This window comes from Drosophila ananassae, chromosome XR, assembly GCF_017639315.1.
Source record: "Drosophila ananassae strain 14024-0371.13 chromosome XR, ASM1763931v2, whole genome shotgun sequence".
NCBI classification, from domain to species: Eukaryota; Metazoa; Arthropoda; class Insecta; order Diptera; family Drosophilidae; genus Drosophila; species Drosophila ananassae.
In genome coordinates, this window is record NC_057932.1 from 20,043,251 (window position 1) to 20,067,686 (window position 24,436).

Consider the following 24,436-nt stretch of genomic DNA (forward strand, 5'->3'; position numbering starts at 1 on the left):
TATTTTTTAATTAAGAGCTCAATTTATTTAATTTTCTTACTTGCAAGCCTTAGATTTATGATAAAATGTGCACTAAATAATCAAAAACACTTTATATCCTAGGTTTTTGTTAGAAAATCCTGCTAAAACCAAGTAATTTTATTTTATTTTTTATTTTTTAAATATTTCTTTTTGGCATATATTTTTTTTTATTTAATAAAAATATATCCCTTCCCTCTTAAGGCCCATCTCTGCGGCGCAACCTTCTGGTCTTGTTAGCTTCCTGCTCCAACTTGTTGCTCAGCTGGTGGCGCCACACGCAGGCAATGTGCTTTTATAGTTTCCTTTGAAAAGGACGAAGGAAGCAGCAGCTGATAAGAGCGCAGCACAGGCGGTGGTGGGGAGAAAGTGTGGCAGCAGTGGGTGAAAGTGGTTGGATGACAGGCTTTATGCCCCTTACAAAGTAGTCAACCCTTCGGACAGATTCCGGGCAGCTAGACTGCCAGAAAGTTAATTGAAATTTCAAGAAGCGCTCGCCAAAGCCATCATAATTACTTGATGGCACAAACAAGAGCTGTTGGCAGTCATTAAATTGCAGTTTAAACGGCTTACATTTCCCCCTCAATTGTGGAATGGAAATGATTCTGAAAATGATTAATATTGAGGCTGGGACTGTAGCACAAATATATTTAATTACTTTCCAATTCGAGTGTGCGAGCAGCCACCAGGAAGTGCCTCTGTCTCTGGCCCTCATCTGTCTTTCCCCATTTGTTTGTTGCCAATCAACAGTTGGCCCCCATGAATTCCAGTGTACGCCAATTGGGCAACCCAAACAAACAACAACAGCGACAAGCGACAGAACTAAGAAAATCGAATAGAAACGAAGTCAGGCAGCTAGAGGAGCGAAAAAAAATTGTGTTTCTGAGCTGGTGACGTAGTTTGTGTTTGGTTTTATGTTTTACAACCCAGATATGAGGGGTATACAGGGAGTATATTGTGTCTATAGGTCTCCCCAACTGGAGAGGATCTAGTTCCCCAACAGGTTTATCAAGAAGATCGAAGAAGTTTTTGAGACATTTTTATTGGGCTTTGTTTTGGACCTTCTTTTGACTTGAATTTTTATAAATTTTTATACTAGAAACTAATTAATTTTTATACCAAATATTTATTTTATTTTATACTTATATATATATTTTATTTTTATAGTTTATATATTTATAGTTCCTATATATTAATACATTTCGAACCATCTCCTTTTGAATTTTATACCTTTTTTTTGTACCTATTTAAATTTCTTGACTTCTGCATTTGTTTTTGAAAAATATATAACTCCCAATTTTATATTAGACCTCACCTTGTAGTGGGTATCTCGTAGTCGTCACTCCCCCCAAACCGACCCATATTGCCTTCGAGTTCCGCTGATGTTGACAGTGGCAACAAAAAACGAGCTGCGACAAATTTATTTAGCATTGGCTGCGAAAAGAGAGCCCGACTGCTTCCTGTGCGTCATGTGCACACTTTTATTAAATTTTTCCTTTTTTTTTCTGCCTGGTTTTGGCAGATATTTCCAATGGCAGCCTGCCTGCATGCAGGTGGGTGGGTATCGGGGACTATTTGACTATCTGTCTATTTGATAAGCCCCCAAGGTGCATTGAACCCCATCAGCATCATCATCTATACATCATTGGCTGTAGGTGTTCCCCCTTTTCCTCCTTTTTTTTTCTCATTTTTTTTTAACACGAGCTTGTAACTTTCCGCTCGGAGAGTTACATTTAATTTTGATTTCCAGTTCAGAGGTATTTATTGTTTTATCGGATACGGGTCGGGTTTATGGCAACTTGCCAGCTCCGGCGGTGGCGGCTCCAAACTGGTTCTGATCTCTGTAACCTAATCGCAATCGCCTAATTTGCACGTGTTGGTTGGTTTTGGGTCGAAATCCATCCCCAGCTATACCGAGGGAAGTGCATTGATTAAGTGATTGATTCATGGTGAATACTACTACTGTACAATGTCTATAAAAATAAGTCTATCAAAGTCAAGCTGTTATCAGAAATAGGAAAAAATAATATTTATATTTTAGAACTAGAACTTCCAGGTTGTGGATGACAAACTTCTTTATCGAATCAGTACTGTCCCGGCGGCAATGTCATTGATCGGTTCAGTTTATAAACACATATATTTTTTAATATTTATGTGTATTGATGACTTACCTCGTGATATTCACGTGCTCCTTCCGTCACAAGACTCTTGTTAGATTCCGGACTTTGGAGCTGGGGAGGATGTCTCTGTCGGATGGGGAACAAATTTTTGATTAGACTTTATTGCGATGAGATCGCTTAATTGGAAACTGAATCATCACTGGAGGGAAAAGATATATCTGTTCTCCATTTTATTTCAATCATTTTATTTTATTTCATCGTGGTTCTTTGGAGTTTTGATATTAAAGTTTCTGTTTTTAGTCTTTAATCTCTTTACTCTCAAGTAGCATTTTGACAGCCAGCCATCTTTGTGATTTGGGATATTTTTAAAATTTGAATCTTCCAGATAGAAGATGGAAGATAGAGGATAGAAGGGCATCCTGCCGAAATTGCAAGGCCTCGGTGGCGCAGTTGGCAGCGCGTAAGTCTCATAATCTTAAGGTCGTGAGTTCGAGCCTCACCCGGGGCATGTAATATTTTTTTTTTTTTTTTCAATTTTATTTTCAGTGCCTAGAATTACTTATTTTATGAGAAGTTCTTGGGCCAGTGTTGTATCTGATCATTGATCCATTTGCTTCTCACATACAAGTAATTTCTTCAGCCTCATTAAGTGAGATTTAATATTTAAAATTAATAGAACTATTTATTCCATATGTGGCATTACTTCGGTGTTATTTTTTTAAATCACTCTGAAGAGATGCCATCTAGGAATAATGTATTCTCACTCTCCAATTTTGCTCAGTGCAGTTTTAAGACTAGAAATTGCTTACTCTTGGCAGACATTTACTCTGAGTGTATTTTTCAAGCAACTGAGCGTCGATGTCAACCAGAAATAATCATTTTCCCAGCATCTATATTTTTTTTGCAGTGTTTTTATGCAGAAAAGTGGCAAGCGAAGTGTTTTAATTAGAAATTATTTATTCTTTAGGTGGAAATATTTAATCGATAATTAATTTTAGGCTTCAAGCAGATATAAAAACAAACTTAAAATATGTATTCAAGAATAAAATAAACCAAAGCCTATTTAAAAGATCGATAATTTGGTTGTGGATTGAGAGTAAAATAAAAATTGTTGCATCTTTTAGGCTTTCGAGTAAAAGTTTTAAATAAAAATTGGCAGCTTTTAGGCTGACTTAAATACAAAAATTAAAATTGACCCGAAAGTGTTTTATTCTAATCAAATATTTAATTTTAAATGATTCTTATTTTATTTATGTTCACCTGGCTCATCACGCGACCTGCTAGTTTTTAAAACGCACGTCGGGTGTTGTGCTAGATAAAAATAAATGAAAGTGCAAGAATTAAAATCTTAAACAATTTAAAAAATATATATTGCCTGAAATATGTATGTTTTTAAAATTTTTACGTCTGTCCAATTATTTTGTGTTTATTTTTATTTCACAACATAGATGGCCAGACGTTACAATTTTTTAAACAAAGCGGCTGTGAAGGAAAGTGTTACTAAAACTCAAATCAAAAATAATAAAAATAGTATATTAAAAAGAAATAATTATTATACGACACATTATGGTCGTATATAATATATATAATATTTTGAACTTATCAAATCTTTATAACATCCGCGACATCCGACAGAACAAAAAAGCGAAAAAAAAACCGAAAAATTCCTTATCGAGGGAGGCAGGTCTTTGGTGGCTACTTAAATTGCTTGTGTGGCGAGAGAGTACACACATAAGCGATTAGAGTAACCTTTCGGGATCCGTTCCAGCAACAGCAACTGCATATATAGAGTATATTATTTATGGATCCACCGACACACCCACCTTGCTCTTTGTACCCAGGTCGCAAAAAGTCCTCCTTATCGAGGCACTGTAAACTGTTTATAGTGCTCTCGGTGATAGAGTTCTCCAACAAAAGATCTTGCTTGGCGGCTCAAAGGTCATCGCGAAACGCCACAAAAAATAGATTATTTAATAATTATGTTTTCCGTATTTATAGCTCTAGTTTCTTTGCAGCTGATAATGGGCCAGGGTCGAGCCTTTCTCTTTTCCGAAATCATTCAAATGGAAGTTCCCCAAGAATACTCGCAGAGAGAAAAAAAAAAGGAGAATCGAGGTGCAAATAATCCCCCAGATCTGCGTCATGGCGATTACGTCGGCCTTGGAATGTAATGCAAACTTTAGTCTTTTTTTTTTTACTTTCTGATATGATGGTAAGCACCTCCTTGGGCCACGGGCCATATCTTGGCCAGAATTCAGGTTCTACACGGCCGGCCGGTGGTGACAAGTTGTCAGCATTGGAATTAATTTGCCAAGTGGCGGGGCGGCTCTTCCTCCTGGCCGGTGGAACGGTTCTCATTTCCTGTAGGAGGCGGCCAGACCGCCGCGACTGCTGATGGATCCCCGAAAAAAATATGCATGGTACAGTGGTCTGAGGGGGTCTGATATTTAACAAATAAATGTTTAAAATAAGTGTTGTAATTATTTTTTAAATTGGAGATCCAAAGAGATCCAAAGAGGGTTGTGAGAAGGTAAGAACTTGCATTCGTATAGAAGAATATGCATATTTTATTTATTTTTACTCTTCTATTTAATTTAATATTTAATAGCATATATTATTAAAATAAGTAAGTCAATTATTTAGTTTTTAGAATATTGGAGATCTGTAGAGGTTTCTAAAAAGGTAAGAACTTGTGTCCCTATACAAGAATTTTTAAATTTTTATTTATTTTTACTCTTTTTCTAATTAATTTAAAATTTAAAACATACATGTGTAATTATTATAAATAATAGTTTGAAGAATATTTAGTAAAGTAATATTAATTAGCAGCCTTGAAAATATAGCATACTTTAAGGCTATCCAGAGCCCTAGGGAGTTGAACTTCCCTCCATTTATTTCCTTTATCTTAAATGCCATCCTCGTTGGCACCTTGCCACCTTGCCACCTCAAATTCCACCACTTAGCTTAATTAGTTTCTGGCGATTAATTGGGGTTTTGGCCCCACTGTGCCCCCCACTGTCGATGACAAAATCAAATTCTAATCGCCGCTCCGCTATCATAATGTATTTATGAGTACGTATGTTTTTTTTCCTCATTTTTGTTCACTTTTTTTTGCGCGGCACTCGGTCGTATACGTAATTTACTTGGCTTCTAGACGTAATGCGTCCATAGACACATATAGAGATATATGCATGTATTTATTTGGTATTTGTTTGTGTTGATATGTGGTTGGGTGGTGCGTCGGTCGGGTGGTTGGGTGGTGTATATTTGCCCCTGATAATCGCGCCTGCGACGACAAAACTAATTACAACAAAAATAAGGCAAATACTGAGGTAACATTGCAATCAAAAAAAAAATATATATATGTATATATATATATACATGTCTTATCAAAACAAAGACAAAAAATACAAAAAAAAAAAAAAAAAAGTGTGCTAGAAGCAAAAGACCAAAATAACACTCACACCAATTCGAAATCTACATTTTTTGTTGTTGTTTTTGTTGTATTTGTGTGACAAATAAATACATGGGAGATATGTTTCAGTGTATGGGTGTTTCCCCGTTTAATACTATAATTCACAAAATCGTTCAGTTCAGTTCGCGCTGGTGAACGCAACGGAAAAGTCATACTCGTCGCCTGTTGATTTTCTTCTAATTACTACGCGGCTCGTATTTAATTCTTTTTTTTTTCGGTTATTGTTTTTATTTTTTAACTTTAAAACATAAGCAATGTGAAGAATAAAAATTAAAGCAAATTGAACAAAACAAGAACAACTAGAAGGCGACAAAGTAACAACAAGTGCAGGAGAGCCGGCCAGAAGAAAGTATTTAAACCAAAAATAAAGCGTACGGCCTAAAATATCTCTATTTTGTAAAATATATATACACACTATATATGTTTCGGTGTTCATGTGAGCACGTGTGTGGGCTAGAGTGTCTTGGTAGTCAGTTTAGACTAGCAATTAGCACTACGGACTAGCATTAGACTAATTTTTCGGTTTAACCAAAGCGCGCGCTTTTCGCTTTTCAAAGACACGTGCTTCTGGTGGCTATTAGGCCACAGAGTTGGGGATTAATCTTATTTAAAATACTTGAAAAATGTTTATCCCTTAAACTTTCACTTAAATATGAAAACATTTCATCAGGTGGTGGCTTGTTTTGATTTCAAAAACATCTTCGGGCGTTTCAACAGTTTTGAAACAAAAATAAATTGCTAATCTTTTTTGATTATATCTTTATATGATTGTGTATTGTCTTGTTTTTGTTTTGATTTGGAAGAGTCTCTTCTCACGGATTTTCTTTATTATTTTTTGTGAAAAATAAAAAAAAAAGTAAGAAGAGGAACAATCTTTTCTTTTGTTTTGGAATTAGTTAAGTGTATGAGACACTCTGAGAAACGCGAAGGAGAGCATTGCAACAATATTTAAATTTAAAAATAAAAAATAATTTAAAAAAAAATAAATCAAATTAATTTTAGTTGCTTTGCTTAAGTTCTTAATATGAGAATCGAGGAGGAGGGCACTTTTATTTTATTTATTTATTTTTTTTTAAATAAATTTTGAAAATTTATTATTTTTTTTAAATCTTGCTTAAGTGCTTAGTGTGAGAATCGAGGAGGAGGGCACTTTTTTATTTTTTAAATATTAACATATTTTATTTCTTTTCATCATTATTTTGCATTCCAATTTCAAAAACCTACTTCTAAATTCAATTAAAATTCATAAATAGAAGCTTCTAATTAAGAGAAATAATAAAAAGCAACAAAGAATTTAATAATATTTTATTAGTAATAGTAGTTAGTAATAGTAATTAGTAATAATAAAACTGCACCCCTTAAATATTTAAATACTTTGCCGATGGATAGAATTTCACAACTCTTTCTTTTTTAAATAAAATTTTCTCATTTAAGATTTCATTCGAGGCTTTTTTTTATAGGAGTACATACGTGATGTGCCACCGACTATCAATCAAAACATCAATCAAAGTCGTTCTCCTCTCGAAATGTAGTGTGATTACGTTTTTACGGAGACAGTGGCTGCCAAAAGGCGTCTGCCAGCCACCGCAGATCGTAAACGCTTTTATGGCCGCCGTGCAAATACTCTTTTATGGAGTGCCAAGTCGGCCAGGTAGCCAGCGGGTTAGATCGTATAATGAGCGGAAAGCTCTAATTATGCCCGTGTTTGTTTCTGGCTTTAAAAGTGTCTTGAAGTATCAACTCTGAAGAACAAGTACTAGCTTATTTTATAATCGCACCTCCATCCCTATAGCGCTAATCGCGGAATTTATAATTGCGGTAAAAATATAGCTTTATGTTCACGTGGATGTGAGTGTAAATATTTATAGTCTTGCTGCTCGGTCGGTGGCTTTATCATACTTCCTAGTGGTTTGGGTCGACAGCGTATTTAGTTGGAATTTAATTGTTGTTTAATTATGTAAATAAGATGAGTCACAAAGTTTTGATCTGGTTTGTGTGTCAAATAAAGAAGCGCCCTTCTACGCGCTTCTCATTAAGTATACTTCGGGATGACTAGTACAAGGAAGTAATCCTACTTCTCAGGCCTTGAAACCCTAAAGAATATCAGTAACTAGGTCATGTAGGCTTAGTTCTCCCCTCGAATTGCAACATATTGGGCGAGATATCACGGGTATCCTCTTCTGAAAGCCATGTGCCCCATGCATATATACATTTTTTGATCGATTGATGAACAGCATTGAAATATTCCATAACTCTGCTCCGATAACGCCAAAGAGCTGACTCACTCTTGGACCGGGGACCGGAGACCGGGGCCGAGGAAGGCTTAAGGTCAATTAACAGCAATTATAATGTGGGCATGCGGCTGGCTTAATATCGAACTGAGAGCTGAGATAAACGAGTCAAAAGTCTGAACAGTATGCACCATAATAATTGTTTACTGCCGAATGCCGATTGCCGGCTGTATAATTAAAACATTGTAAATTGGTATTTGATATTTGATTCGTTTCGCTTTTTAATGGTCCGGCTCCGACCTTTAGAACTAGAGGCTTCTACATCGGAATATATCGCGAAATGGGTTGCGAACTTTGTCTGGGAATCTTATCTCCAGCCACGAACCCATAGCCATATGTTTTTGGTGGTCATTTTCATTTGTGAATCGAATCGGACGGAGTGGAATGGAATCACAAGTCAGTCAGTCAGTCAGTCGGGGTCCGATAAAGCGAGTAAGCGAGCTAGTCAGCAAGCCAGTGACAAAAACAATACGGAAGCTATCTTCAAAGATACTTTTAATCAACCACAATATTTCCAACTAATTACTGAGTTTGAACAAAAAGGTTCTACAAACGAGGAAATGTGTTTAAAAAAGTGTCTTATAAGGAGGAGCAAGTTGAAAGATCTAAACTCCCCTTTGAAAAGAACTCTGTAGGGTTGGTGGGGGATATCTGTATCTGGGTTGGGCAACAATATAATTAGAAGATATCGCCCGAGTGGCTCTTATCACATGGCCCGAATAATATTGCAGGTGGCCCCCTTCGGAAATCGAACCTTCAGGCCTCCAGACCTCCAGAGCTCCAGGCCCTGGGCAGTTGTAGATATCTGGAAATGCCGAAGGGGCCTTATATCTCGATTCCTTGTAACGAACAGTCATGGCGCGAGAATCCTGTACTGACAAATTCGGGTGAGACGGGAGGTGCACGCTGTCGCCGGCCTAGACCTCGTCGGCTAGTGGGTGGGTCCCTCTAAAACTCCTCTCTCTCCCTACAGGATCCCTGCTGTCCATCATAGAATCTCGAATTTGATCGAACGCGTGCCTCGCCTGTCGAACAGCGCAGGCTTACCAATCCACTCTCTCAAAAACTTTCGGCCCGCAAGCGGTCCAAGGTAGCCCCCTGGATCGATCAGGTGACGGCATGGCGGCTGCAAATCAGACTCGGCTGTACTTTCTTAGCACATTATAAACATTTTATTACTTCTAATCCACATTCTAATCCACCCTTAACTCCTAACCTTACAATCTTAACCTAACTGCTAAACTTCATTCGATATCTCTTAAAACTAGGGTATAGGTACTAAATTACAACAAAACTTCAATCAAAATCTCTTAAATCTGAGGCATAGGAACTAAATTACAGCGAAACTTCAATATTCAAACATTAGAGAATCTTAATTGCAACAATTTGGCAATAAAACCCGTAAAGAGAAGGTTGGATGTCTTCACACCCGCTAACCTGCACGCCCGCGTGAGAAAATTCGCGTGAGGGACGTGGGATGGAATCGGGGTTCCGGCCCCTGAGCTTGGGAGCGACGAGATGACTTATTTGCTTATACTGATTCAGACTACCGCTGTAGACTCAACGCGTGGATCATGCCCGAGCTTGGGATTCTCCAAAGGATGCAGACGGCAACGAATGATTCTACCTCGGGGAAATTTAACTATGTTTTCTCACTCACCACTTCGTCCTGTTGTTGCGATGATGAAAGCGCTTTCCTCATGCCACCTGTAGGGGAGTGGTACAAAATTTAAGGGTCGCCAGATGCTTCCCGATATTCTTAAGACTAACAAGGAAAGAGTCTCTACGTCATCGCCTGCTCCTGGATCTGCCTTCTACTTCGGAGCAATCGCCGAACGCGAGTGGATTGCGGGCAGCAACAACAGTCTACGGCAATTTCACCACGAAGTCTGCTTTCTCCTCTATAGCTCTGCCAGCTCCTATGCTCCGTATTCGGGCGCACTTGCGCCGGCTCTTTCTAGAAACTCCTCTTTCAGAGCACGCGGTTGCCCGAAGTCCTCTCCGAGGGTTAGGTCAAAACCGCCTGCGTCGCTGGGATCGCCTCTTTGGTTCCTTCTTTTCGCTCCTTCGGTTGCTCCTGCGCGCTTCCTAATGCGGCGCAGCTCCCGCCGCGCTTGTGCCGGGCACGTGCCGCCCTCCTTCTCCTCGCTTTCGCTGGGGCCCACGGAGACAGCTACTCCAAGTTTCACTGCCCGTGGAGCACACCAATACGCCCACTCAGCCTTGATATTCGCCGAGTTCCTAAGCAAAACACCATCAAAATTTCCACCTAACCTCACTAACCAAGCTACACTCACCTAAGCGGGTTATTCCCGAGCTCTGCCACTAAAACTGTCTCGCTTTGTGCCCAACCGACGCTCTTCGCTGCGGATCGCCGTGCTCCAGATTCGGAGTCTGTATTCTCGGGTCCGTGTTCCTTCGAGTCCGCTTCGCACCGTTGCTGTCTTTTTGTTTTCCTCAATATCGCCTCGAATACCTTCGGTGTCGCCGGTTCACGTGGAAAAGAACGCAAGCTTCACGCCGCCATTCGGACCTACCTCACACCGGTTCGATCGTACATGATCCCCCCTGTCGCTGGGCTGCCAACTCCTGTAACTTTACCCCTATCGATATTTTTCGGCGTTGCCACCTCGACCATCTCTGCCTGCCTCTGTTACAGAATAGCCCCCTCTCAAGAGCTGGCTTAGGATCGCCATGGATCCTACACAGCTCAAACACAGAGGCAGGATTCACTGCCGTAAGTCCTTCGCATGGTACACTCCAACCAATCGTCCTTGCCTATCCTCTACCTCATAGGTCGCCTTGCCGGTCCTCTTTCTTATCCTAGCTTTGACATACTTAGGACCGAGTTTGGCACTATACCCAGTTGCAAAGTTACTCTGCTTAAAATTCCTACGGAAGACCTCTTGCCCATTCTGAAACTCAATGTCCCTCGCACGTGTATTGTACCGCCTCTCGTTCCTTTCGCCCTGCATCTCCAAAGCCTTCTGAGCTTGCTTACGAGCTATGTCCATGGAATCCTCCCTCGAGAGCAAAACACTCCTATCCTCCAGCAGACCTAATGCCCTCAACAGCTTGTACGAGCCTCCGGAACCCATAAACTGCTGTCCAAAAACTAGGTAGTACGGAGAAGCTCCTGTTCCCGAATGAACAGCTGTCCTCAGGGCGCAACAAATTTCGCTAAGCTGCTCATCCCAGTTCTTCTGATCTGTTTTCACGTAGGACCGAATCGCTGCTATCACGGATCTGTTCACCCGCTCTGACGCGTTCGCCTGCGGCGAATGTACCGCTGTGAAGACCTGCATTACTCGGTTCTCCCGCATCAAACCTCTAAACGCCTCCCCTTTGAATTGCGTCCCATTGTCCGACACTACCGTCTCCGGCACGCCAAACATATGGAACAGCTCCTGCTTCATATACTTGACCACTATATCAGCCGACAACTTCTTCACCGCCTTCAGAAAAACGAACTTGGTGTGGTGATCTAACACAATGAATATGCCCACATTTCCTGACCGTGACCTCGGGTATGGTCCCAGAAAATCAACATAAATCCTCTGGAAAAATCTCTGAGAATCGCCTACTCTGCCCATCGTGGGTCTCGTAACGCGGTTGGGTGCTTTCGTTTCCTTACACACCTCACACCTGCGGACATAGTCTCTTACATCATCCACCAAATTCGGCCAATAATACATACGCCGAATCCTCTCCAGCGTTTTATTGAAACCCCCGTGTGCGGCCATTGGACTGTCATGCGCCTCCTTCAAGACTTCCGGAATCACTTCCTTGGGTAGCCATAGCTTCCACGCGAATTGGTCAACCAAGCCCTCTTCCTGAACCAGCTTTGCCCTCCGAAAAACCTTTCCGTCCATGACTTTCAAATCCGGAGTCACGTCCTTATTGGCTTCCACCGTCTCCGCCAACGTCCTATAATCTCTGCTCTCGAAACACGGAGACTCATAGTCTACATCTAAGCCTGACACTTCGATCTCTTCGCCGTCGCCTTCGAAAACCCTAGATAGCGCATCCGGAACCGCGTGCAGCTTCCCTTTCCTATGTTCAAACTTGAACTTATAAGCTTGCAACTTGGCTGCCCACCGTCCCAGACGTGATCTTAAATCGGGCTGTGACATGAGCCACTGCAGCGACGCATGATCCGTAACCACGGTGAATCTATGCCCTTCGACATACGGTCTAAAACGGTTGATGCAGACAATCGCCGCCAGACACTCTTGTTCCGTGACGGAGTAGTTTTTTTGAGCCTTGCTCAACTTCCTTGAGACGAAGGCTATAGGATACTCGTCTCCTTTATCTCCCTCTGTTTTCTGGACGAGCACCCCCCCTATACCATGACTACTCGCATCGCAATGGATGAAAAATGGCTTCTCAAAATCAGGACTGTGTAGCACTGGGGCTTGGCACATTGCTTCCTTCAACTTTGTGAACGCCTCGATCCCCGCCTGCGTCATCGTAAACCTGCACTTAGGTCTCACTAGATCTGTCAGTGGAGCCGCTATGTCCGCATAGTTGCTTATAAATTTACTATACCACCCAGTCATCCCCAGAAAACTCCGCAATGCCTTCAGAGTACGTGGGATTGGGTATTCCACCATGGCTGATATCTTTTCCGGGTCTGTTCTGATGACTCCTTCACCAATCACGTGACCCAGATACCTAACCGATCGTACGCAGAAATGACTTTTCTCGACGTTTAATGTAAGCCCTGCCTGTCGGATGTGCTCAGCCACCGTCGTTAGGACTGACATATGCGCCTCAAAGGAATCTGAAACGACTAATAAGTCATCCAAATAGACGAAAACTTCGTTTCGCAGAGAGGCCGGAATGACTTTATCCATGAGCCGCGTCATCGTCTGTGATGCGTTGGACAATCCGAACGGCATCACAGTGAACTGATACAACGGCTTGCCTGGTACTGTGAAAGCTGTCTTGTCCCGCGAAGCGGTGTCCAAAGGAATCTGCCAATAGGCGTCCTTTAGATCCAAACTAGAGATGTAAACTGCCTTTGGAAGCCGGCTTAGAATCGCGTCGATCTGTGGTAAAGGATATGCATCTCCCTGCGTGAAGCTGTTCACCTTTCTGCAATCCAAACACAGTCGAACCTTCCCTGGCTTTTGGACTAACACCACTGGCGACGACCAAGCGCTCTCGGATTCCTCGATTACTCCTAACTTCAACATCCTTTCAACCTCCCCATATAACAGTCTCTCCACCGCTGGGGAGACGGGAAAATGTCTCTGCTTTACTGCTTTAGCCTTCCCCACCTCGATGCTGTGGCTGATTAGATGCGTCTTACCTAGACCTAACTTGGCAAAAGACGGGAATTGCTCTACTACTTCCCTTAGCCTAGCTTGCTGTGCTATCGTCAACTCGTGACAAACTGACACCTCGCTAACTTGGAACTCTGTCGGCAGAAGCTCAAAGCTGTTCCAAAAGTCGATGCCCAAATACAAATCCTGCCTAAGTGTAGGAACCAAGTACAGATTTTGACTTCTACATTGGTCCTTGAATCTGATCTCGGTTGTCACCTGCCCTATCACTTGCTGTTGTTGTCCATCGGCTGTATTTACAAATGTTCCTTTGCGATCGAACTCCGCTCCGCTCTTGATAAATCTCTCTGCCAATCTACCTCCCAAACAGCTGACTGCAGCTCCTGTGTCCAGCAACCCTAGGACTTTCTCTCCTAGGAGATAGACTTCCGCAAACGGACGCTTATCCGAACCCTTATACCTGATCGTCTCGATCTTCCTCAACGAACGCCAATAACATTTTAACCTATTCGTATTTCTAGATTTTCTTTTCTGATTAACTTCCAGCTTCTTACTTCCTATTACTTCATTTTCTTCTCTATCTAAATCTGTTTTTCTTATCGCTACCTTTATTAGATCTACTTGTCCTTGCCCTGTCCTAATTGAACACGCTGAGCTGGACGGTCTTGCGCGTTCACTCTCCCGTTTTTTATACAATTCGCACAAGACGGTTTATAAACATTAGGTGCTCCGCACCCGAAACAAAACACCTTGCGTTTTCCAGCACAGTCCTGATATCTGTGCCCCTCCTTTCTACAATTCCAACAAATGAGAGCCACCGCCTCGATGTCCAAGTCCTCATCGGTCGAAAACTCACTCGCGTCCTCCAATTCCATTCCCTCATTTACTTCCGCTACCACTTTTGCAGCCGGATAGCTCCTATGTTGACCTCTATCCTCTCGTCTAAACCCCTCACCGTTCGACTTCTTCGGATAGCTGGGCTTGCAAAAGCTGCTTTCGCGCCGTATTTCCTGCAAGAACCTTTCGCGACGCTTACAGACTTCTCTTAATTGACTGATCGATCGAATCGTGACATTCAGCAATTCATGTCGTATTTCGGGCCTCAGGTTTCTCCTCACAACTTCCACTATCGTGGTCTCGCTAAGGGGCGTTCCCAGCCCGTCCATTAATTGCTCTATTGCGTCGTAGAACGTGTCGAAGTCTTCCTTCTCGCGTTGCTTTCTATCCCTAATAGACTCGCGTATGTCCACATCCGACCGACTATCGCGGAAATGGTTCCTGAGAGCGTCGCACAATTCGCCCCATCTCATGCCTCTATTCGCTTTGTGGAAGCGCCAATAAAACTCCCCGGCCTTGCCATCGAATAGGAGACTTGCACTTCCGCAGAGTGCCGAGAAGTCGCTATCTAGTGTTTGGTGGGTTAGAGCCTCCACTCGATAGATAAAGTTGTCTACAGTCATGCCATCTGGACTTCCGCTAAACCTGATCTTCCAGCTATTTAGAATATGTCCTACCTTGTCGGGCCGATATGTCGAGCTTGCTGCTCCTTGCTGTCTCGTGTCGCCCCTAAGAATATCCCCTTGGTCTCGAATCCTTCTCTCATTATCCGAGAGTTCGCTAGGATATTCATTTCGCCCTGCCATCCGGTAATCTCTTTCTTCAGCTTCCCTTTCGGCTCTTTGCTGAAACAATCTCTCCATCTGAGTTGATAGTTGTTCTAACAAAGTTGACTGCATGGCTTGCACCGACTGAGACACCATTGAGCTCATTTCTGCCGTACTACCTAGGGACTCTGCTTGAGAACCTCCTTGGCTTGCGGCACCCGGTGAATCCGCCCTACGCAATTGCTGGCTTGTGCCTGCCGAAGACATTTCGCTCGCCGTTTGAGGCTTCTCAAAACAAACAACCTTGCAAGTTGGACAAGAAGCTTTGGTTTTCGCGTGAGTAGTTATGCATGACTTATGGAACTCATGCCCACATTTGGTTCTGGCCCTGCCTGTTGCCATCTCTTTGTTGCATAACATGCATATTGGCACCTTTTGGGGTGTCGCTGCCCCCTTCTCTGACTCTGCTGGGTTCATTATGATATCTCTATTTCCGATAATTCTGAAAAACTAACACTTATTTCGCTAACGAAAATTGTATTCCTGTAGACTATAATCAAACTATGCCTCTGTCTGATCTGTGCACCGCCAATGCGCCACCTCACTGTTTTTTCTTCTTCCTGATCCTAGGTTCCAACCACTTCGTTCAAGAGAACCGACAAAAAGAAAACCCCTCTACTCTTCCCTCGCCAGTCCTGCTGACTCCCAGGCCCTGCGAGGTCAATGCTTCGGACGTGGTTACCTGCTACTTTTGCCGATAAATTCCAAGCGTCCGACTCCTCCTTTGGGGAATGACGGGGTCCGCTGCTTTCTTAAGGCGTGGTCAGAACTCAACGAGTCTGCATTTCCGAACACCTGTTCAGCCCGCTTTCCCGTCTATGCGTTACTAGAAGACGTCTGTGTCCGTTTCGCGTGGCTAGACGATTCCTCTGCTCGCCTATATTCCAAAGCGCAAATCCGGATTCACCAAACTACCCCTAGCCTGTGAGGCTGCTGAAGCATCGTGGTCTACTCTGCTTTCTTTCGAAGTAGCATTCCAAGCGATGTTACTCTTAGATCCTGAATGTTTTGGTCGTGGTTAATGCCATGCCATTGTAACCAGCCGAAAAAAGTATATACTCAATATCTTTGCACTACATGGTTGCTGTTAGCCATCTCCTAAACCACATGGCCACTAAGTTGGGCGCCAGAAAATCTATGAGGAATTATTAAAAATAATTATAACTGTAACGAACAGTCATGGCGCGAGAATCCTGTACTGACAAATTCGGGTGAGACGGGAGGTGCACGCTGTCGCCGGCCTAGACCTCGTCGGCTAGTGGGTGGGTCCCTCTAAAACTCCTCTCTCTCCCTACAGGATCCCTGCTGTCCATCATAGAATCTCGAATTTGATCGAACGCGTGCCTCGCCTGTCGAACAGCGCAGGCTTACCAATCCACTCTCTCAAAAACTTTCGGCCCGCAAGCGGTCCAAGGTAGCCCCCTGGATCGATCAGGTGACGGCATGGCGGCTGCAAATCAGACTCGGCTGTACTTTCTTAGCACATTATAAACATTTTATTACTTCTAATCCACATTCTAATCCACCCTTAACTCCTAACCTTACAATCTTAACCTAACTGCTAAACTTCATTCGATATCTCTTAAAACTAGGGTATAGGTACTAAATTACAACAAAACTTCAATCAAAATCTCTTAAATCTGAGGCATAGGAACTAAATTACAGCGAAACTTCAATATTCAAACATTAGAGAATCTTAATTGCAACAATTTGGCAATAAAACCCGTAAAGAGAAGGTTGGATGTCTTCACACCCGCTAACCTGCACGCCCGCGTGAGAAAATTCGCGTGAGGGACGTGGGATGGAATCGGGGTTCCGGCCCCTGAGCTTGGGAGCGACGAGATGACTTATTTGCTTATACTGATTCAGACTACCGCTGTAGACTCAACGCGTGGATCATGCCCGAGCTTGGGATTCTCCAAAGGATGCAGACGGCAACGAATGATTCTACCTCGGGGAAATTTAACTATGTTTTCTCACTCACCACTTCGTCCTGTTGTTGCGATGATGAAAGCGCTTTCCTCATGCCACCTGTAGGGGAGTGGTACAAAATTTAAGGGTCGCCAGATGCTTCCCGATATTCTTAAGACTAACAAGGAAAGAGTCTCTACGTCATCGCCTGCTCCTGGATCTGCCTTCTACTTCGGAGCAATCGCCGAACGCGAGTGGATTGCGGGCAGCAACAACAGTCTACGGCAATTTCACCACGAAGTCTGCTTTCTCCTCTATAGCTCTGCCAGCTCCTATGCTCCGTATTCGGGCGCACTTGCGCCGGCTCTTTCTAGAAACTCCTCTTTCAGAGCACGCGGTTGCCCGAAGTCCTCTCCGAGGGTTAGGTCAAAACCGCCTGCGTCGCTGGGATCGCCTCTTTGGTTCCTTCTTTTCGCTCCTTCGGTTGCTCCTGCGCGCTTCCTAATGCGGCGCAGCTCCCGCCGCGCTTGTGCCGGGCACGTGCCGCCCTCCTTCTCCTCGCTTTCGCTGGGGCCCACGGAGACAGCTACTCCAAGTTTCACTGCCCGTGGAGCACACCAATACGCCCACTCAGCCTTGATATTCGCCGAGTTCCTAAGCAAAACACCATCAAAATTTCCACCTAACCTCACTAACCAAGCTACACTCACCTAAGCGGGTTATTCCCGAGCTCTGCCACTAAAACTGTCTCGCTTTGTGCCCAACCGACGCTCTTCGCTGCGGATCGCCGTGCTCCAGATTCGGAGTCTGTATTCTCGGGTCCGTGTTCCTTCGAGTCCGCTTCGCGCCGTTGCTGTCTTTTTGTTTTCCTCAATATCGCCTCGAATACCTTCGGTGTCGCCGGTTCACGTGGAAAAGAACGCAAGCTTCACGCCGCCATTCGGACCTACCTCACACCGGTTCGATCGTACATGATCCCCCCTGTCGCTGGGCTGCCAACTCCTGTAACTTTACCCCTATCGATATTTTTCGGCGTTGCCACCTCGACCATCTCTGCCTGCCTCTGTTACATCCTTTGTCGCAAAAGTATTTACGAGCGTGTTATACTTCCAACTCTCTGAAAGATAATGCTCTGTTTTCGAGTCAGCGACTCTCTTTCTTAAAACCATATGAATTCGTATTCGTATTCGTATTCGTATTCGTATTCGTATTTGTGTTTGGTGTTAAGTCGTTATTTACTTAGTTGTTGCTTTTTGGCAGTCACGTTTCCAGGCCTCGAAAATATCTCAAAAATTCCGAGAAAATAAATGCAGAGTGAGAGTTAAAGAGTTAGTTAAAAAAAATCAAAAAGACAAACAAAAAATGTGTAATACTGACTGTTCGATCAGTCAGTCAGTTGTATTTTGGACTTTCGTTCTGGTGTTCTGGTGTGTCGCTCCGACACAAATAAATGAAAAATTAAATTAAAAATAAGAATCGGAGAGCTCAATTGATTCGCAATCGAGTGTCGGAGCCAATGAGGCGGACTTGTTGTGCAAATAAATTCGCTGGAAGTTCAAATATTGATGCGTTTGCCTTTTGGCCTCTGGCATTTGGCATTTGTGATTATTTGTTCGTTTGTGTTTTGTTTTTTTTTTTTTTTTTCGGCTTGTGCCTTGGAAATGTGCTGAAATCCTTTTGGGGCTACAGTTTCGTTTTTAATTAAGGCAGTTGTTTTTTTTTTGGAAAGGGAAAAGGGCATAGCCAGTAGGCTCGATGGTAAAAGCGATTGGATTAATTGAGTTTGATGTTTGCCAATGTTTGGAATGGATATTGCAGTGATTTTCATTTTAATTCGAATATGTTACTAGCTTTTCATTAATATTGTTTCTCTTAGAACACTGGTCACTCTTTTTTGGAAGCAATTAGTGTGGCAGCTATTAGAATCCGACAAGTAACTGCCACACTGGAAAACAATGTGCTAAAGCCCAAGTCCTTCCTCTCCCAAGAGACACCATTCATCTCTCTTCTTTTCTGATTTACTTTTTATTACTTATTTATTTATTTATTTAACGATGGCCTCTTAGTTTTTCGCCTTGACTTGCTCCCTGGTCTCTCATTAATTCCTATTCTAATTATTCTATTTATTCCAACTACAATTCTATGCCCTCCAGTTGCCGCCCGCCAACACATCGCCATCCCAGTGATGCAACTACTCTGAGACTCTGCCACCCCTCCGCCCTCCACGTCAAAGAAACAATCCTTAAGATCCTTAATCCAAGATGACCGATAACCGGAGTCCCTACAACAACAACATTAGCATCAATAACAATAACAACAGTCACAACAATGAGCTATCCAGACTGAGGTTGCCCGAGGAGAAGGCGGCATCGGAGCAACTGCTGCCCAAGAATGGAGCCAACGATGCCAAGATCCAACCACCCGCCCTCCAATTCTATGCCCAGAAGCCCGTAGAACCAACCGCCCCGCCCGCGGAGGAGCCCAAGAAGAAAAAGAGGCGGGACAAGAGCGATCTGGGCGAGGACTTTGTGGCGCCCGACGGAGGATGGGGCTGGCTGGTGGCCGTGGCCAGTGGTCTGAACATTGTTAGTACCAGATAGTTCCAGATACAAATTCTATATCTATATCTATAAGGAATCAATAAATATATATCCCATTCCCAGCTGGTGACATTCGCTTTGGCTCAACAGTTTGGCCTTCTGTTCCGGGACCGAATGACGGGTCTGGGCATTACCAGTTCCCAACTGACCACCATAATCAACACACAGATAGCTGTCTCTGCATTTACGGGTGAGAGTTCTAGTCCTAAAAGCCATAGGGCCATTACTGCATTTGTATTTAGATGCATTTAATTTGTCGAACAAACAATAAATTCCCACAGATCACAGATATATAATGAGAATACCAGAATAATAATTTAAAATGCCCAAGTTGGCAATCCTGAAACAAGAAATTAAACAACAATGGCAATCCTTTTTTTCCAGGATTTTCTGGATTAGGAACTTGGCCCTAGCAAGGTCACACTATCCCAGGTCCTCAGTCTTCCCTATAGACTGAGGCTTCTAAAGTTTCAGTCGTCTTTGGGCCTCCGTCTAGCCCAGACCTCCACTCCTCTCTGATTTTCTTATTTTATTTTATTTTATTTATTTAATTTTAATATTTATAAGCCTAACAGTTCGATTTGATTATTCTATTGAATCTTCAGAGCTGGAACTTGTTTTTCTCATTTTCTTATTTTAATTTCTGAATTATTTATTATTTATTTCATATTTTATTAACGAGCTTCCTTCAAAAGTATAAAAATATATGCAGTGGTGCCTAGTGGAGACAAGAATGAGGTGGACAGGTCTCCCCCTGCTTTTCTTCTATCTTTATTTTTATTTTTATTTAATATTCAAATATCCTGTGGCTCCTAGGTAGTCCGGGTTGTAGTGCACGGCTTTGTGCTTTTAAACCTTGTATTTTTCTTTTTATTTATTTATTATTAAATATTTTGTATTTAATTCATAATTAAGTGCCATCGCTATTGGATGCTATAGATACAGCATTCACTCTGGGCTCTCCTTTTTTTAATATTATTTTTTAAATTAATATTAAGTCGTTACTTTATCGACTGACGGTGGACCAGGCCTGAGCTCTCATTTCCTCATATTTTTATTTTTTTATTTTAACTTTAAAGTTCCTATTTAAAGAGTAATCTGATTTTCTGGCCTGTTTTTTAATCGCTTCTTAATCGTTTTTTAGGCCTCCTCAATGGGCCTCTCTTCCGACGCTACACCTACCGCGTGGTGGCCCTCTGGGGCTCCGTCCTCACCTTCGTTGGCCTCTTCTGGATGGTCTTCGCCGCCTCCTTCACCGTCTACCTGCTCAGCTTCTCGATCATCTACGGCTTCGGCCGTGGCCTGACGGTCTCGGCCTCCTCGCTGGCGGTCAACACCTACTTCAAGGTGAAGCGCCGGACGGCCACCGCCTACCAGTTCGGAGTGGCCGGCCTGGGACCGATAGTGTCGCCCTACTTCGCGACCCACATGCTGAAGGTGTTCGGCGTCCAGGGCACAGTCCTGCTCTTCGCAGGCGCCTCCCTGCACACGATTGCCTGCTCCCTGATCTACCAGCCGGTGAAGTGGCACGTGGTGAAGCGGGATCGGGATGCGGAGGCCCTGCAGCCGGCCAAGCTGCAGTCGGAGAAGGAGAGGGAGGACCAGGACGAGGACATCATCAAGAACGTGGTGGAGCCGGAGACGCCGGTCCTACCGCGCGCCAACGACGGCTGGTTCGGTTCGAGGGCCTCCCTGAACAGTGCCGGGACCCGGAATCGGGTCAACACCTGGGACAAGTCGGACGCCGGCAACGGGCACATCGAACTGAAGCGGATGACCAGCAAGGACTCGTCGGGACCGGGGGCGGGGCGCCAGCAGAGGAGCATCTCGGTGAGCCACAGCATCAAGGAGGAGGAGGCCCTGGGCTATGAGTCCGACCTGGAGACGGAGCCCAGCAAGCTGACGGAGAAGCAGAAGCAGGAGCTGGAGGACGAGGAGGAGCGACAGCGGCGGAAGAAGCTGCCCTTCTACATGAAGGTGGTCATATTCTTTGACCTGGACCTGCTCCGGGACATCACCTACGTGAACCTGGCCGTGGGCATCACCCTAATAAACTTTGTGGAGATTAACTTCGCTATCCTAACGCCGTTCATACTGTGGGACCTGGGCTTCAAGAACAACGAGATTGCTCTGGCCATGTCCACGCTGGGCTTCTTCGATCTGGTGGTGCGCTTCCTCATCCCGCTGATCACCGCCAAGATCAACCTGAGCAACCGCACCTTCTTCGTGGTGGGCATTCTGGGCATGTGCATCGGCCGGATGCTCCTCTCGATGACCACCAACTTCTACGCCATGGTCGGCATCTTCCTCTGGCTGGGCCTCAACAAGGCCTTCCGCACCGTCTTCTGGTCCCTGATCATTCCCAGCTATGTGCCGCTGAAGCGCCTGCCGGCGGCAGCGGGTCTCCAGCTCCTCATGTCCGGCACCTTCTCGATGGTATTCGGACCTCTGATTGGTGAGTTTATCAAATCTGCCTTTTAAGACATACTTGTCCGTCTAAGGGAGGGAGCAGGGTCCGCCCAAGAGAGGGAGCTACGAATTCAAAGTGCCTACTAAGGTTCTGAGACTCAGAAGGGCTTCTGCGAAGTCTTCCTGTCAAATAATCGATAGAACCCCAAGAAAGTGTGACCATCTTGGGCGAGGACATCAGTATTTGTTTCTAACACTGCGACTGCCACACTGGCAGGGCCACAAAGTTGACCTGGTGGAGTTCTGTCACCTCCAAACCATTCAGCGCTCGGCAGCCCAACGAGCCAGTTGAATCAGCCTCATTTTCTCCCATTTAATATTTCTTTCTATTTAATTATTTTATTTATTTTTAAATAACTTGCCAAGGCTCTTGGATGCTATAGATACAGCATTCCTTCGGCACTCTGCACTCTCATTTCCTTATATATTTATTTATTTTCTTTTTTAAAGTAACAGTGGGCCTATCTCGTCCACAAAAGCCTGTGCCTTGGGGGTTATTTCATCACTCATAAGATTGTGAAAATACCTCTCTCCTTTTCTCATTTAAACTTTATTTTTTATTTTTTATTTTAATCGTTCATGGGTTCTTCGAAAGAGGGCCATTGGCGTGGTTCTGCTTTCCTTATTTTTATTTAAAACCACTTCTGTTGACCATTGCAGGCCTGGTGAAGGATCAAACCAGCTACGCGGTGACCCTTAACATCCTGAACGCCCTCTGTATCCTTGCCTTTGCCGGCTGGTACCTGGAGGACTTCATCCGGGCTCGCCTCCGAAAGTCACCTCCCGTCGGGGACTTGAACTAATTCCACTGGTTGGCCCACCGAACTAGTCTCGTACTCAGTGCCTTTGGTTCCAAGACAACACAAAAAAAAACACATCCTAACCTTAGCAAATTGTTCTTGTTATCGCATATTTTTTTCCCAGTGTCTTTTTTTTTTTACTCTGTATGTTTACTGCGTGTACATTGTGTATATACTATTTTTTTGAGTGTAGCCAATTATTTGTATTAAATATTATTCATAATTGTTACAAAAATAAACAATTATATTTTAGATTTTTAATTCCGAGCAATGGGCTCTTTTTTATGGACTTTTATGGGGGAAGATGGGCACTCATATCCTCCGGTCTCTTATTTCATTATTTTCTATTTTAATTTATTCCAAAATCATATCATTTTCATCAAAATTTTTTACCAAGCAGGGGCTGCACACTTATTTTTATTTAATTATCATCGAGGGGATAATCAATGGAGCCTCCAACCTCCAACACTCTAAAAAATTATTTCAAAAACTCACTTTTATGGGTTCTGGTTTGTTTATTTTTTATTTTATTTTTTTTGTCTTTATGTCTTCTGTGGGAAGCCAGCTTTATTTTGCTTTTTGTTTAATAATTGTCACTTTTCCTCCAACCAATGGGTCGTATGAGTGATGTGGAGTGGCATATTACGTATACGCCCAATATTCGAATCAAATATTTCGTGTTTTATTTATTTTTTAAATGTTTATAGAATACGATAGTACTCTAAGAGTTGATATAGAGAAGCTATGGCTTTTTATTTTATCATCTGACACTAATTTGTCAATTTATATGCTTTTTAATATATTAAAAATTATTATTTTTTATAAATAATTTAAAAATATATGAAAAGAAAATCTTTTAACCTTTTATTTTTATTTTTTTTATACATTAATTTATATAAAACCATAAAATGGTTTAAAAATAATGAATAATCATAAATATGCCTAAAAACCTTTAAAAAAAATATGTAATATACAGACCATATAAGAAGTTCGAATTCTAAGCCTTAAAAATTAAGTTAAAATTAAAGAAAAAAGGTTTTCCATAAGAAGTTCGAACTCTATACCTAGAATCTTCTAAAAAATATCTTTTACTTGGCTAATTACTCTGAAAACAGACCAATTTTATAAAAACACGCTTCAATAAAATATTAATAAATAAATTTGAACAACTAAAAACCATAATATTTTAGCACAGTGCCCTCAAAATCTTAAACAAAATTATGCACAAAAGCATTAGTTTAGATTTGTGGCATTTCGTGATTAGATTTCGCCCGAAGTGTGGACTTTGTGATAATGAAGCACTTGATTACTTATTTTTAAAACGAATACATTTTTGGGGAAAAAAAACAATTATTGCAACGGGAAAGTGGCGGAAAAAATGCCGAGTGTATGCAAAGTGTATCTGTATCTCAATTATGTATCTGCACTTGTACCCGCATCCGTATCTAAGCGCGGTTTGGCATTCGAAATGGCAAGTCATTGTCATGTTGGCTCATCGCCGCCGGTGGATGTGTCATGACATGGCCGGTAATTGGATAGCTCTGGGGGGCTAAGGAGGGACATGGAGGCTATGGAGGCTATGGAGGCTATGCCATGGCTATCACCGAATGGCTTGCAGCTGGGCAAAGTGTGTGACAATGTGGCGAAATTATCGGCCAGACCCCCAGACCTCCAGACCTCCAGACCCCCAGAAACTGAGAAACTGTGAAACTCTGAGAAGCCCAAGAGACCGAGAGACCCTTCCCCCGGTTTGGATGCCAAGGGAACCGGTTAACGCCACTGAACTCGGTCAATAAACTA

At 42.9% G+C, this 24,436-nt stretch overlaps 1 protein-coding gene and 1 non-coding gene across 7 annotated transcripts; both read left to right on the plus strand.

Moving 5' to 3' along the window:
* Nucleotides 1-2,573: 2,573 nt before the first annotated feature.
* Trnam-cau lies at nt 2,574-2,646 on the plus strand. Its single transcript has one exon. It is a non-coding gene; the product is annotated as a tRNA-Met (tRNA).
* A 3,054-nt stretch (nt 2,647-5,700) lies between these two features.
* Nucleotides 5,701-22,904, plus strand: LOC6498796. 6 transcript variants are annotated; one of them, XM_014903812.3, is made up of 5 exons: nt 5,701-5,984; nt 18,921-19,352; nt 19,431-19,557; nt 20,512-21,822; nt 22,497-22,904. In XM_014903812.3, the coding sequence occupies exons 2-5, from the start codon at nt 19,029-19,031 to the stop codon at nt 22,637-22,639; spliced, it is 1,905 nt and encodes a 634-aa protein (XP_014759298.1). In that variant the 5' UTR covers nt 5,701-5,984; nt 18,921-19,028; the 3' UTR covers nt 22,640-22,904. The 6 variants fall into 6 exon arrangements, with proteins under 6 accessions (XP_014759298.1, XP_014759297.1, XP_032308090.1 ...); XM_014903811.3 differs by having other exon boundaries at nt 5,701-5,962; XM_032452199.2 differs by lacking the exon at nt 5,701-5,984 and adding an exon at nt 8,318-8,336.
* Nucleotides 22,905-24,436: the final 1,532 nt, after the last annotated feature.

What these genes read in the sequence shown, in the direction of transcription:
- LOC6498796 (XM_014903812.3), top strand. Translation starts at nt 19,029, where the DNA reads ATGACCGATAACCGGAGTCCCTACAACAACAACATTAGCATCAATAAC. An exon ending in TGGCCAGTGGTCTGAACATT is followed by an intron (nt 19,353 to 19,430) that starts GTTAGTACCAGA and finishes TCCCATTCCCAG; the next exon opens with CTGGTGACATTCGCTTTGGC. An exon ending in GGTATTCGGACCTCTGATTG is followed by an intron (nt 21,823 to 22,496) that starts GTGAGTTTATCA and finishes TGACCATTGCAG; the next exon opens with GCCTGGTGAAGGATCAAACC.